Source organism: Sphaerodactylus townsendi, linkage group LG17 (genome assembly GCF_021028975.2).
Source record: "Sphaerodactylus townsendi isolate TG3544 linkage group LG17, MPM_Stown_v2.3, whole genome shotgun sequence".
NCBI lineage: Eukaryota > Metazoa > Chordata > Lepidosauria > Squamata > Sphaerodactylidae > Sphaerodactylus > Sphaerodactylus townsendi.
The window spans coordinates 2,431,238-2,446,097 of record NC_059441.1 but is presented as its reverse complement, the minus strand read 5'-3'; the positions used below and the strand labels follow the sequence as shown (position 1 = coordinate 2,446,097).

The 14,860-nt window shown below is 47.0% G+C and overlaps 1 protein-coding gene across 1 annotated transcript in view; it reads right to left on the bottom strand.

The window, feature by feature from the left end:
* The window catches only part of CLPX (caseinolytic mitochondrial matrix peptidase chaperone subunit X), a 29,851-nt gene that overhangs the window by 12,401 nt on the left and 2,590 nt on the right, over nucleotides 1-14,860 (bottom strand). The window contains 2 exon segments of the mRNA XM_048482075.1: nucleotides 7,365-7,370; nucleotides 11,392-11,396. Of these exon segments, the coding sequence (XP_048338032.1) occupies nucleotides 7,365-7,370; nucleotides 11,392-11,396 (11 nt within the window).

Here is a 14,860-nt window from a genome sequence, read left to right as displayed (position 1 = left end):
TGAGGTAGGTGGGGCTGAGAGAGCTCCGAGAAGCTGTGACTAGCCCAAGGTCACCCAGCTGGCGTGTGTGGGAGTGTACAGGCTAATCTGAATTCCCCAGATGAGCCTCCACAGCTCAGGCGGCAGAGCTGGGAATCAAACCCGGTTCCTCCAGATTAGATACAAGAGCTCTTAACCTCCGGCGCCACTGCTGCTGCTCAAGTCATGACCTATCCACTGTTACCCAAAATGGTGGGTGCAACGACGCTCTTTGGTTGGGGAAATTAGCTGTAGAGCAAAAGGTCGCTTAGCGTGGCTTAAGGAGTGTGGGGTAACTTGAGCGATATATTGCCTGGTTGTGGTGGGTTTTTCGGGCTGTGTGGCCGTGGTCTGGTGGATCTTGTTCTTGATCCGGAGTGTCTCCATTTTCTGGGTCTGTTTATTAGTAAATAAGTCCATATATAGTTGTCATTTACCTGCCATTCATTCAGTCAAACGTTCTTCCCTTAAACACCTTTTGGTACAATTTAACAAAGAAGTCAACAAAGATACATCACTTTATATGGCCACTCAGTTGCTTCCTCTTCCGCTCCCCCATGTTACAAGAACAATATGAATAATTGGTTCTGGTGGGTTTCCCGGGTTGTGTGGCCGTGGTCTGGTGGATCTTGTTCCTAACGTTTCGCCTGCATCTGTGGCTGGCATCTTCAGAGGTGTCGCACAGAGGAAAATCTGTTACACACCGTGTCCAGAGAGAAGGGAATGTTTGGGGTATATATTGTCCATGTCCCAGGGTGGGGAACCAATCAGTAAGTGTTTGGGTGGAACTTGCTGTGCAAAGATGTGGTTGATAGTATTGTATTGCAGGTCGGGCTTATCAGTCCAGGGAGTGATTCACATTTTCATGCCCTGTGCAGCAGCAGGTAGCATTGATGAATGCAACTCCTGTAAGCTTGGGTGGAGTTTGAAAAAGCCTTCAACAATATGAATAATAATTCTCCATTTGTGTTCAGAACAGGGGTCTGCAAGCCGCGGCTCTCCAATTGGCTACGAAGTGGCAGGGGCTGATGGGGAATTGTAGTCCATGAACATCTGGAGAGCCGCAGGTTGCAGTGACCCCTGGTGTGGAAGTTCTGTTTGGTCTAACATGGTTGCCTCTTTGTAAAAAAAAACCCATTATAGGTAAGACCCTGCTGGCTCCAGACCCTCGCGAAAATGCCTCAATGCCCATTTGCAATCTGTGACTGCAACTACCTGGACTCAAGCTGCTGCCATGCAGGCGGCGACATTGAGTCTGTTGTCGCAAAACTCCTGCAGGATGCAAACTACCGTAGAAAAAACTCCAGCAAGGTAAAGCTGGTCTCTTTTCCCTCGGCCCCAACGTGACGTAAGCATGTACTAAATTGGCCTCTTGGGATGCCAGCGCGAGCTTCGGAACCGTGAGCCAATGTTGCTGGTATCTGCTGCATTCTTTCAACATCCTGGTTAGGTAAGGTTGTGATTGAGTTAGAAGGCTGGTTCGGCCTTTGAGGAGATTCCTCAGCCGCTATGGGCTGATTGGCCAGCATAGTTGTTATCGCTTACTTAACCTTGCTTTCTGTCTGTGTGAAACTGCTTCTGGCTTGTGGGAATGAGTTGTTGTTTATGTCCAGTTCTTGGCGGGAAGGAGAGACTGCGTATAAGCGGTCAGCCCGACTAGGGGGAGGTTAGAATCTGCATAATGTAAGGAATCAGCAAGGTCCAGTCCAAAAGTAACCTTAATAGTTCTTTATTAGCTGGCTTTCATGATCGGCTCTATGACAATGCAGATTCTAACTCCACCTTCTAGTCGGGCGACCGCTTATACCGGTCAGCTCCTTCCCGGCCAAGAACTGGCCATAAACAATAACTCATTCCCACAAGCCAGAAGCAGTTTCACACAGACAGAAAGCAAGGTTAAGTAAGTTTATAACAACTATGCTGGGCTAACAGCCCAACGCGAGTTGAGGAATCTCCTCTCCCAAGGCCGTAACCAGCCTTCTAACTAAATCACAACCTTACACTGTTCTTCCACTTTGAGATCGTTCTTTTCACACACGGTGTAATGAGGCAGGCAGCTTTTCACACTACATCCGCTGACCTTTGCTTTTCACATACCGTGTTTCTCTTCAGCAGTTCAAAATGCACCACACGCCAATTGTCTGTAATTGACAGGAATTGTGTTCCTGGATGAAGTGGGACAAGATTGGCAGCTGCTCCCCGCATTCACCTGCCACGGGATGTGGGAGGAGAAGGCGCTCCAGCAAGTGAGTATTAAGAGGGGTCTCTGAGGCAGCATCTTTGGTTGTTGTTTCGCTTTGCGTCTTTTTAAAGCAACAACAGCTTCGTTTCGTAGAGGTGCGTTTATTTCCCTGGAGGGAGGCTGGTTCTAGGCAGCATCTGTTGGAATCAATTTGAGAGAGCCAGCATGGTGCCGTGGTTAACAGCAGGTGGATCTTAATCTGGATGAAACCGCTTTGATTCCCCACTCCTCCACCTGGAGTGGCAGAGGCCCCTAACCCTAAAATAAGATCAATTACAGAGAAATGTATCCTATTATTACTAGCAGCTCTAAAGATCCAATTCCTTACCTAGCAAGCAGATTAAAAAAAACAGTATTAATACTCAAAGTGCAGATGAAAACAAGTAGTCTTTATGGAAAATGTAATTTTGTTTTTTCTGTGATTCCTTTATTTATTTATTTATTTATCTATCAAATTTATAAACTGCCCACCTCTGAAGGGCTCTGGGTGGTGTACACTGGGCCAAACATACAATGGCCTAAACAGTTGTTACACCATTAGTAGTGAACCTTTTATACTCTAGATACGTTATGGATTATACCTTCCCATCAGTTCCCTACCAGCATGACCAATTCGACTATGCTGGCAGGGGCTGACGGGAATTGTAGTCCATAACATCTGGAGTGCCAAAGGTTCGCTACCACGGATATACACCAACAAAAATATTGAAGTTAAAATAAGTTAAAACAATATACACCATAAAACTAGCAGCATCATTACAATATACATAACAGCAAGATTATAAAAGTGTGCAGGGCGCCCGATCCCAAGGCCGGGCGGGGGTAGCAGTGTCAGCCAGATATTATATTGGACGCGGCTGATGGTAAAATTTACACGTAGCATGCAGGGCATCCTGGAGGGGGGGGTCCGCGTCAAGCCTCACCAAAAGCCCGGGTGGAACAAAAAAACCGCTTTGGCTGCGGCCCTGCAGGGTCTGCATCACGCCTGATGGCGTGGGCGTTCCATCAAGCATCCCCGAGGGCCTGCACGCCTGATGGAAGCGGGCTGCTCCATTCAGGGGCCAGGGCCGTGCAGCCCCGCCCGGGCAGAGGCTGGTCGCATGATGGAGGGGCCAGGGACCACTAGTAAATTGGGCTCTGTCTACCGCAGAGGCCTACTTGGGACATGTGGGGTGATATAAAAGCAATGTAAGTGTTGAAGAAAAAGTCATTGGCTAAGGGTACTGCGGGCATTTTTCTCCTCGGCTTGTTAGCAACCCTGATGCCAACAGATCTTTGGGATCGAACCCTGACCCTTACCTCACCACTTCCAACTGATAGCAACCTTCCCCTAAATCTCTGCTGCTACTGCTTCGGTCTCTCTCCTGCCCTGGCCTCTCAACCTGGAAGTAAAAAAGCATCCCAGCTGCCTTTGGGCTCCTGGGATCCCTTGCTCGTGGCACAGAAATAGCTGCCACCTGCGTCTCCTGGGCTTTCTTGTGCCAGTACATATGGACCGCACAGTCTGGTGTACGAGGGACTCGTTGGGTTAGATCCAGACAAAAATTTCCACCACAAGAATGGCACTTTCCTGCCTCACCCGTTGGACTACAATCCAGTCATCTCCGTACAATGCTCCTCCTGGGGAATAGGAGACCCCCACAGAGAGACAGAAAGAGGGTCTTCAGCAGGAAGGAAGAATCAGTAGAACATGACGACTTAATCTTGATCCAACCTGTTGTATTTTCAGAGGGCACTTTTCTTACCCTCGCAAACAATGGGTTAACTCTAACAGCCAGAGTGATCCTAGCCTTGGAGGTAATTCAATTGGACTGTCCTCAAGATTCGAACCCTGACTCTGCCAGGGAAGCTTGCTGGGTGACCTCGCATGCTGTTCGCCCAGGGGTCGGGAACCTTTGCTACCCAAAGAGCCATTTGGACCCGGTGGCAGCAGCTGGGGAGCCTCACCCCCCCCCCCGCCTCTAAACTCCAGCCAGTTCTAGCTCTGTGAAAGCTCCAGCCACGACGACGGTAGAGCAGTCCAGGTGCTCGGGAGCAAATAACAGCCACAGAAGGCCATCATTGCTTTCATATCCTGCATATGAGCTCCCAGCGGCACCTGGCGGGCCACCGCTGGCAGCAGAGAGCTGGACTAGGATGGACTCTGGTCTGATCCAGCAGGCTAGTTCTTATGTTCTTACCTCCTCCCTCCTTGGTGAACAGGGGGAGAGTGCCTCCCTCCCCCAGCAGGCTCCTTGCCCCCCCCACCCCTTACCCCCCCCACCTCCCCTTTACCCCCCCCCACCAACTGGGCAGCTGGCCGGCTATTCCTCCTCCTCCCTCTCACTTACCCTCCCACAGCAGGCTCTGAGGTTCAATTTCCTGGCAGCCAGCCTCTATGTGACTTTCTTAAAAGGGCAGTTCTCCAAAGATTGATTAAAGATTGCTTTCCCCTTTCAGCAGTCTTCTGGGGAATTGCCTCTTTAAGAAAGTCATAGAGGCTGGCTGGCTGCCTGGAGCGGCAGCTTGGAGCTAGCCTGGGTAAGTCGGGGTGGCTGCTCATTTTCAGGCTGCGCGAGTAAGCGGCTTTTTTTTGAGCAGCTTTACTCGCTGAAAAGCCATTGCTTTACTTTGCGAGTAAGCAGGGCTCCGCGAGGGCGGGTGCCCGCTTTTGTCTCCTTATACCATTTGGACCTGGCACTTCTCTGGAAGGGGCAGCCGCGCGTGTTTCTACAGTACAAGCGGGAAGGAGCCGCATGCGGGTCGCGAGCCGCGGGTTCCCGACCCCTGTGTTAGCCTAATTCAGTCTGCAGGGTTGTTGTAAGGATAAAATGGAGGCGAAGAGAACAATGTAAGCTGCATTAGGGGTCTCTGTTAGGGAGAAAGATGTTAGGGAGAAAGATGAGACATGGATGAAATAAAAATTCAGTCACAGCTGACATTTGCAGTTTCCTCATTGCACCGAGTCAACTGTGTATGCGATAACCATTCTTTCTTGGCTGTGAAAACGTTCCTCACCGATTCCCCTGTTTTTACTCAGGGCTTGTTAAAGTTACTGGAAGGTACAATAGTGAACGTTCCAGAAAAGAATTCCCGTAAGTTACGTGGCGAGACCGTGCAAGTTGATACCACCAACATCCTCTTTGTAGCTTCTGGTGCTTTCAATGGTCTGGATAGAATCATCAGCAGAAGGAAAAATGAAAAGGTAAAGAAACGAGAATGCTACTCACACTGTGCAAAAGATGTTCTTGTGTTCGCCTACTTCCCTGGAAAGAGGCAGATCTGTTTGCTTTGTAAAAGGTGCTGTGGGTTTTACATTTGTCTCTTCACAAATAAATATATATAGGTGCAAAATAAATGTTTCTTTTCCTCCTTCTTCTTCTGTATTTCACTGCCACCAGGAATTTAATGCCAAACCTTTTTATACTTTTCCCAGAAATAGTGTTTGAGTTTTAAAGCAGGTTTGAAAGGCTACATGGTCCTGATGAAATTACTAGTGTGGGATTCCAGGTTATATTTAACAAAATAAAAGTTTATGTCTATATGTTCTTTGGCTTAAATGTTTCAAGAAATAATTTACCAAAAAAAATAAAACAAACTGTCTGCTGAGGTGACTTTCACTTTACATCAATCCACTTTCTCACTCCTTTACATCTCGAAGATCCTATCAGGATTTGACTCCTTTTCTAATTTCTCACTCTCAGTACAGCACAGACTGACTCTCTCAGTTTTCAGTACAAAATACTCTCTCTCTCTCAGTTCAGCACATAATATTTTCTCTTTCTCTCTCCAGTTCTGTACACATTCTGATTCAGTTTAGCTCAGAATGACTTCCTGTCAGTCTCCAACACAGACTGCTCTCTCTCTCCCTAGTTATACACACAGTTTTTAAATTTACTCCTCTTGTTCCCTGCTGATGGACTTCCTCTGTGTGTGGTTGGTTCCACCTTTCATGGTGACTATATTCTATGCCCACCCACAATGGGCTGGGCTATTTGTGGTCATACAAACTACAAAATGAACACAAACAGGTGTGTAGCGTGAAACTATTTCATCCTAGGAAATAGCGCATACCACCGGCTGGCTGGTGGTGAAAACGTTTGTAAATGAATTATAGTCAAATGAATAATCTACTATAGTCTCAAAACTCAAATGTATCTTATTGACATAAGTTCTTAAACTGCTGCCTCAAGCTTACAGACAGTGACGCTTGAATTTCGCAACAGCGGAGCCGCACTCGAACTTTTTGGCAAGATATTGCTGGCACCGCACTCTGTTATGGACTTTTGCAGTTTGCTTTCTGCTGTTTTAGATACATAGCACTGAATAAGGAATCTAGCTTCTTATGAACTATACCTCTTTATGTTTAGGATTTGTGATGCATTTCAGAACATTACTATGTAAAATTGTACCAACGGTTTAAGAACTTATGTCAATAAGATACATTTGAGTTTTGGGACTATAGTAGATTATTCATTTGGCTATAATTGTTGACGTTTTCACTACCAGCCAGCCGGTGTGCTGCGCTATTTCCTGGGTTAAATCATTTTGTGGTTGTGCCTACGACTGTGTTTTAGAATTCCAAAGTTTCTCCCAAGCTCAAAAATGTTGGAGATCCTTGGCCCAGGGCAAGCTGTGGTCATCTTAACCTCTCTCAGCGGCATGTTGGGAGGATGAAATGCCACATTGAGCTCCCTTATGGAAGGGTGGTGCAATAAATGCTACTTTGCACATTTGAAATTAATAATAATAAGCCTTTATTTGGCATAACAACAGGGGTCCCCAAACTACGGCCCGGGGGCCAAATGTGGCCCCCTGAGGGCATTTATCCGGCCCGCCAGGCATGGCGGCAATGGCTCCATTCATGTGCAGTGGGGCTCGAGGGAGAGCAGGAACCGGCCCCAATGGCTGTTGATTGCAGTTACATGATGGCACCCCCAAATCTCCATGAATTTTCTGACCCAGAGTTGGAAACCTTACATGTGGCAACGCCTGCTCCGCCCTTCCCTCCCAGCTACTCCATGTGTTGCTCTCAGGCTTTCTGTTCCGCCTCACTCCCATTGGCATCAGCCAGGCTGGCGAATCGCTCGCTGGTTGCTAGGGAGGAAAGAACCCAGGAAGATACCTGATCCTGGGTTAGATGGAATGTTTCATTGGGAAAGTTCTGCTTCTTTTTTTTTTACAGGGGAAGGTATTCCACAGCCTCCCCAACAATATTTGGAGCCCACCCTGTACTTGACATACTTTGGTCACTGTTCTAAAAATAGACCATGACAGAAAGGCTGAAAGGTGAAATCAAACATTTTACAATCATTTGTGCATAGGAATTTGTTCATAGTTTTTTTTAGTCCGGCCCTCCAACAGTCTGAGGGACAGTGAACTGGCCCCCTGTTTAAAAAGTTTGGGGACCCCTGCATAACAATAATCATAACACACAAAAAAAAACCTGAGATAAAAGGTACACAAATACAAGGGTTTAAGATAGAATATAAATTATTGATTGTGCATCACCTCCAGTAAAAATCATGCTACCAATTCACAAGTTTCATTGTCAGAATTGTCCAGAGGGAAAGGACATTTGAAATGAAGTTTTAGACAAGGGAAGAATTCCCATCAGTCCCCAGATCAGACAACAAACCACTTGCAGTTTTTTAAAGGATTTTATTGCAGACATGAAAGGAACAGAAGGAGATGGTTCTAGCGAAAAGCCCGGCCCGCTAATTTGATAATACTTACGCAAGATCCCCGCATTACGTGAACCAAAAGAGTCAGAAGTGTCCAGCCTGGAGGCCCATCCCAGCCACAGAGCCCCAAGGCCAGAGTAAGACAGCGATGCACCTGCAAAAGCAAAAGCACTCCCAGACACATTCCCCCTCCCAACAATGCCAACCTGACATCCCCCCACATACAGCCATAACCAGTGTGACATTCAGAAAGTGTTTTGTTTAAAATAAAGCCAATATGACTTTTCTCTTAAATGCGGAATATCTGTCTTGCAGTATCTTGGCTTTGGAACCCCACTCGAACTCCTGGGAAAGGCAGATTTGTTATACGCTGCCGCAGACCTTGGCTTTTAACTTCTGCGATGAAGTCCAGCACGCAGCAAGACATGGAGGAGAAAGACTTTGCTGCGGCACGTGGAAGCCAGGGATCTCATTGAATTCGGCATGATCCCTGTGCCCGTAGCTCTGCCCGGCTCGCTCGTTCGCTCCTGCACAGCCCTCGCCATGAGAAGACACTTGTGCGAATTCTTACTGAGCCCCGGAATGCCGTAATTCCCCAATACCAGGCGTTGTTCAGCATGGACAAGGTCTGACTTTACTCTCGCTGCTCAAGACCATTTAGGGTGTCTGATTGTTATAGTGTTTAATGTATTGTCGAAGGCTTTCACGGCCAGGGATCATTGGGGTGCTGGGAGGTTTCCTGGCTGTCTGGTTTGTTCTAGCGTTATTCTCTCCTGATATTATTTCGCATCTGTGGTTGGCATCTTCAGAGGATCTGATGAATCCTCTGAGGATCACCATCAGATCCTCTGAAGATGCCAGCCACAGATGCAGGCGAATCTGATGGATCCTCAGAGGATCACCATCAGATCCTCTGAAGATGCCAGCCACAGATGCAGGCGAAACGTCAGGAGAGAATGCTGCTAGAACACGGCCATACAGCCTGGAAACCACACAGCACCCCTGTTATAGTGTTTGTTTCCGAAGGAGTAGCAGGGTTCTCACTTTGACACATTGCAGTTAGTATTGTTAAGGAGAATGGAGTCTTGCCAGAGCTCTCCGGGCTGTATGGTCTGGTAGATCTTGTTCCTAACGTTTCAGCTGCATCTGGCTGGCATCTTCAGAGGCATATCACAGAGAGAAGTCTGTTGTACACTGTGTCCAGTGTACTGTTAGGAACAAGATCTACCAGACCACGCCCACACAGCCCGGAAAACTCACAACAACCAGTTGAATCCAGCTGTGAAAGCCTTCAACAATTGAATGGAGTTTGTTTTTCAAAATGCACTTTTTTAAATATAAATTCTTCACTTTTTTTGTTTAAAAGGAGAAATTTCTCTTTGATTTCTCTTGGTGGTTTTCTGGTACACCACAGGTGGTGCTCCGTGTACTCTTTTGTAACTTCAGCCGTTGCAGTTTTTTAAAAATATTTCATACACAAGGGTGCCTCTCAGCATCTACCAAGTGAAATTCTAAAATTTGGCAAAACTGCCTTTCCTTCCCCTTCTGTCAAATTCCTCTTTTGATCAGAATGGAATTGACTAAAGGCTCCACATTCTCAAAAAAAAGAGGGAAAGAAGCAGACTGAGGGATTCCAGGGAGAAATCATAAAAAGAGCAATTACGAGAATTTCTCTCACCAGCCCTGTTTACAACTTGAGCTATTAAATGGGGGGGTTAGAACATTGCAAGTGAAATCTCAGACCGAGTGTGCTTTCATTTTGTGTCTTACAGTGCGAACTGAACGTTACCCAAGATGCCCTGAAGGCTATAGCCAGGTTGGCTCTGGACCGCAAGACAGGAGCGAGAGGCCTTCGATCTATAATGGTAGGTGTCCATCCTGCCTTCCCTTCTTTTAAGTGCCTCCCCTGCAGTGCAGTCATTAATTATGCAGAGATGTAAATCCCAGCATGCATATTGGAAGTAAGTGCAAGGATCAGAGCCAGATTTTAGAAGCTGATCTTCACATCCTGTTTAGCCAGTAGGGGATCATTCCCAAAGAAACGCATTTTCCCAAGCAGACATTCCCAAAGAAACGCATTTTCCCAAGCAGACGTATAAGATTTTCACATTACATAATGGAGCATTCAACTTCATGGGTACTCTGTGCAGCATCACATTGGGACCACGCTTGTGCAGGCCTGCCACGGAAAGATTTACAAGCTTTCTGTCTGCTCTGCAGCTCTGGAGAGCACTCACTCCCCCTCTGAAGGGCACTCATTTCCACCCAAGTGGTCATGTGATGGGAGGGAGAGGACTGCTATTCCCTTCAGTTCTTCTTTAGCCGCCGTGGAGGAAAGAAGTTCTTGCTTCAGCATTGCTGATTCTTGGCACAATTTCATTTTGCAATCTTTTTTGGTAGGTAAAAAAATCCTATATCATGTTCATATTTAGTTGAATTTTTAAAAATGAATGACAGGGAGAAACGGGGTCTTCCAGCAAGTGCTGTAAACCTTTTTAGACTTTTGTTTTGCAACAGGAGCCATCCTGAGGTGTTAGGGAACTCTAGGGAAAAGCCATTGCACAAAACAGCTGTGGACAAAAACCGTGACTGGTGTTTTGTTCTGGTCTCCTTAGGAAAAGCTGCTGCTCGAACCAATGTTTGAAGTACCCAATTCTGACATTGTGTGCGTGGAAGTGGACAATGATGTGGTGGAAGGGAAAAAGGAGCCTGCATACATCAGGTAACGTCGAGCTTCTGAGATTGAGTGGGGACAGAGTGCAGTTGTGTAGCTGCCATGGGGTGGGGTGGGGGGCGCCGCACCTGGGCACACACCATTGGGGTCACATGGGGACGGAAAATCACCCCCCACGCCCCTCCTCCTTCTCACCCTGCCTTGCCAGGCCTGGCAGAAGCCGCTGCCTGGCCAGCCTTGCCAGACCAGGTCTGGTGGAGGCCGCTGCCAGGCGCCCTGCCCGGCTCCACCAGCTAGGTCCCGCAGCCCGGAGCAGCCTGGCAGGGCTGGGCCCAGCCAGGCTACTTTTTCAGCCGGCTGCTCTTTGCAGGGTGCAGGACCTGGGTGCCATTTTGCTCCAGGCACCATCCTCCCCCCCCCCACCGCCTTTATTTTTTTAATTTATTTATTTATCATATTTATATACCGCCCTCCCCCAAAGGCTCAGGGCGGTGTCCATCAGTCATAAAAACAATTTAAAACATATAATAATACATAAAATACTAAAACTTGCAGATGGCTTCAACCCCTCCCTCCCCCCTTTGTGTACCCACGGAGGCCAGATGTTCTTTATGGCGAAGTTGAAATCATCCCGGCTGGCCAAATGCCTGGCGGAACAGGTCCGTTTTACAGGCCCTGCGGAAACTCTGTAAGTCCCGCATGGCCCTGATCTCACTCGGAAGCCTGTTCCACCAGGTAGGGGCCAGAGCCATAAAAGCCCTGGCCAGCTGGATCACCTCAGGGCCAGGGATCACCAGTAGGTCCGCCTCCGATGAGCGGAGGGGCCTAGAAGGGCGATATAGGGAGAGACGGTCCCTCAGATAAGCAGGGCCAAGGCCACGAATGGCTTTGAAGGTCAGTACCAAAACTTTAAACATGACCCAGTACTCGATTGGCAGCCAGTGTAGTTGGTATAGGACCAATGTAAGGTCCCTAGATGTTGCCCCGGAAAGGAGCCTGGCACTTTGTGACAGAGTGCTGAGGTAGATGAGCACTTCTCAGGATCCTTTGACCACATTTAGGTGCAGGTACACCCTGCCTCCCCCCAAGGAGAACCAGTATGGTGTAGTGGTTAAGGCCCAGGACTAGGAACTGAGAATCCCAGGTTTGAATCCCCACGTGCCATGGAAGCTTGCTGGGTGACCTTGGACAGGCATATACTCCCAGCCATGACCCTGGCTAGTATTTTGATGGGAGACCTCCAAAGAATACCAGGGATGTGACACAGAGGCAGGCAACGGCACCTCGGCACACACAGGCACACACAGAGACGGCCTATCGTCATTAAACCCTTGGCTACGTGTCGTAGCTGCCCCTTTCAGTAAGTCGATTCTGATGCAGTCACTTCCCTAGATCTAGGGAAGTAATTGTGCCACCTCCTTGCCTCCAAGTACTTCTGTTCAGACTCCTCACCTTTCTGCTAGTTGTGTGTTCAGTTCTGAACACCACCATTTAAGTAGGATGTTTCTGCTTTTCTGCGCTGCCTGGAAGCCCTGTGGAGGTGGTGCGGCGGTGTGGCAGTAGCGCCATCTCCAGCCGCCAGAGCCCTCTGGATTGGGCTATAAGCATTTCCGTCTACCTGTCCTGATTCTGTTGCCTATCAACTTCATTGGGTGCCCCAAGTTCCACTGCTGCAAGCGACGGAGAATCCATCAATGTCAGTTTAACAGCACAATTTACACACAAGTATAAAATTAATATAGAGCGAGATTAAAATCCACAACCTTACTGTGCTGTAATTAATTATATGTAAAATTTATTTGAACATTTGGAATATCTGCTTCCTTGTGGACAGTCTCAGCAGAGAGGGGGTCTCATTGGAGCTGACTGCAAGGAAGAGATATGTGTAGGATTGACAGATCTTCCTGGGAACTTAGATAAGAGTAGGGACGATGTCCTGGAAAGAAAGTTGAGACGTCACGTAGGGCCCGACCAGTTGGATCACAGCCTGATGAGCACTGAGTTTAAACTTGCACATTCCTGACCCTCTCCGTTCTCTGAAATGGTTTTGTGTTCTTTTCCCTCTTTCTCAACTGCAGGGCGGCCACTAAAGAATCTTCAGAGGAAGAATACGATTCAGGAGTCGAAGAAGAAAGCTGGGCTCGCCAAGCAGATGCCGCAAACAATTAAATGCAATCAGAGCAACACCCTGTGGGAAACGCACTTAATTTTATTTTTTTGGTTTGAGACTACCCCCGGCTGTGCGCAGCCTACTGATAACCCTTGGATCTCTCCTTAAAACGACACAATGTCAGCAAACTTTTGATAACGCTAACAGAGATCAGCTCAGTGGGACGTTTACTTTTCCAGAGGACCCGTGGCCTTCGGAAGTAAGATGTTCAGAAATGACTTGGGTATGACTTGTTCAGTTTTTGAATACAAGCTTTTTTTCTTTCTTTCTAGGGTTGAGCCAGAGGTTGGGGAACAGAACATGTGAATGTTTCCCCTGAAAAACTTACCTTCCTGCCACTCCTGGCAGTCTCGGAGGGGGAGGTAGCAATTTCATGCAGGGGGCATTGCAGGAAAGAGGAACACACCCACACCCAAACAGCCAGGAGATCTGTAGCATCTGTCCCTTAGTAGCTGGTATTTCAGCCACAATACCAGGACTCCATTGGGTTAGCTGAGACTTTGCTCTCCCCCCCCCGCCCCCACCTCCCCGGCCCAATAATTCTTCCTAGTTTTGCATGCGGACAAACAGGCTGGGTTGATAGAATCAGTGAAGTCAACCAAACTAGCTCCGAGGCAGGGCAGACCCGAGGAGATGTCACGATAAAATCTGTTTTCTGGGAAACAGAAAGAGGTTATTTCTCAAAACCGCTTGCCTCCTAGGCCACCGTCGCAGGGAATCGGTGTGGGGAAAGCTAACCTTCTCTTTTGGGGAAATTCGGATCCCTTCAGCACATTTGAACACATTTGCGGGCTCACCTTTACACTCAGCTGTAGTTTTTGGTTTTTTTCTTCAGTTCCAGAAGGCGGTTCTGGTATTCCCAACGTTCACAGAATTGCGTGGGACTGATAAAGATGGTAGGCAGGCAGGGTGACTCGGGAGACAAGCCTTCTGAATATATCTTGCTCCTTTGGCTTGAAGATCACTCTGGGGGGAAGTTTGGTGTTAAACATCTCCTGATTTAAATGCTGTGGCTGCTAGAGCGGTACTGGTCACATTTATCCTGAAAACAGCCCTTACAAACTGGATTCTTAAGACTTTGCAACACAAGGGCTGCGTTCTGTGATCCACGCCTTCCACAATAGTCATATTCAAGCCCTTGGGAGCAAACAGACCCGTGGCTGTGTTTCATAGCAGCTTGGGCAACTTTACTAAATATAACATGATGCGTTAAGCAATTGGGTAAAATACCAAAGGTTTCAGGAAAATTTACTGACCTTAAATAAAGAGGTGTAGGGATATTAGAGAACAGGGGAACCTTGAACTAGCTACACCTGTCTTTGAAAGCGTGAAAGTAGACAGGAAGGATGAGACCATAGAATATTTAAAATTCTATGCCAGTATTTTAATATAGTACATTTTATGGAACGTACTGGAACCATCATGCATCAATTTTTTGGTGCCAGATATTTGTGTCCCAACCAACCTTCTTATAACATTAAGATACACAAGAAAGCAATGTCTAATTATAGGATATTTTTCATGTAATCAGTAGCGACTGTTTGCACAGAACCCTGATTTAAGTTATATGCTTCAGTGCTGGTGTTGCATCTTTTTAATTATAAACTTCTCGGCAAAGCCAACCTCGCATTGTTTTACAGTTAACTCTATCCTTTAGTAGAGTATTTGTAAAAAAAAAAAAAAACCAACAACACAAAAGGACTTGTATGTTTTTGATTCACTTCTGAAATTAAAAGTCTATACCTGATTGGTTTGATTCGCCTTTCCATACGAGTGCAAGTCTTCAGTGGGGTTTTTAAAAATTTATATTCATGTTGAATGTGAATTGAATCAAGCTGTTTTACCTTGGGGAAATATCCTGGATGGGCCAGGCTAGCCCAGTCTTGTCAAATCTCAGAAGCTAAGCAGGGTGAGCCCCGGTTAGTCCTTGGAGGGGAGACCACTGAAGTCCAAGGTCACTATGCAGATGCAGGCAACAGCAAACCACAATTCACAATTCAATAAGCCTTTATTAGCATATACACGATAATTCCAGTTAAAATATAGTTCCAGTTAAAAAATACAGTTCCAGTTAAAAAGTGAATAGTAAAAAA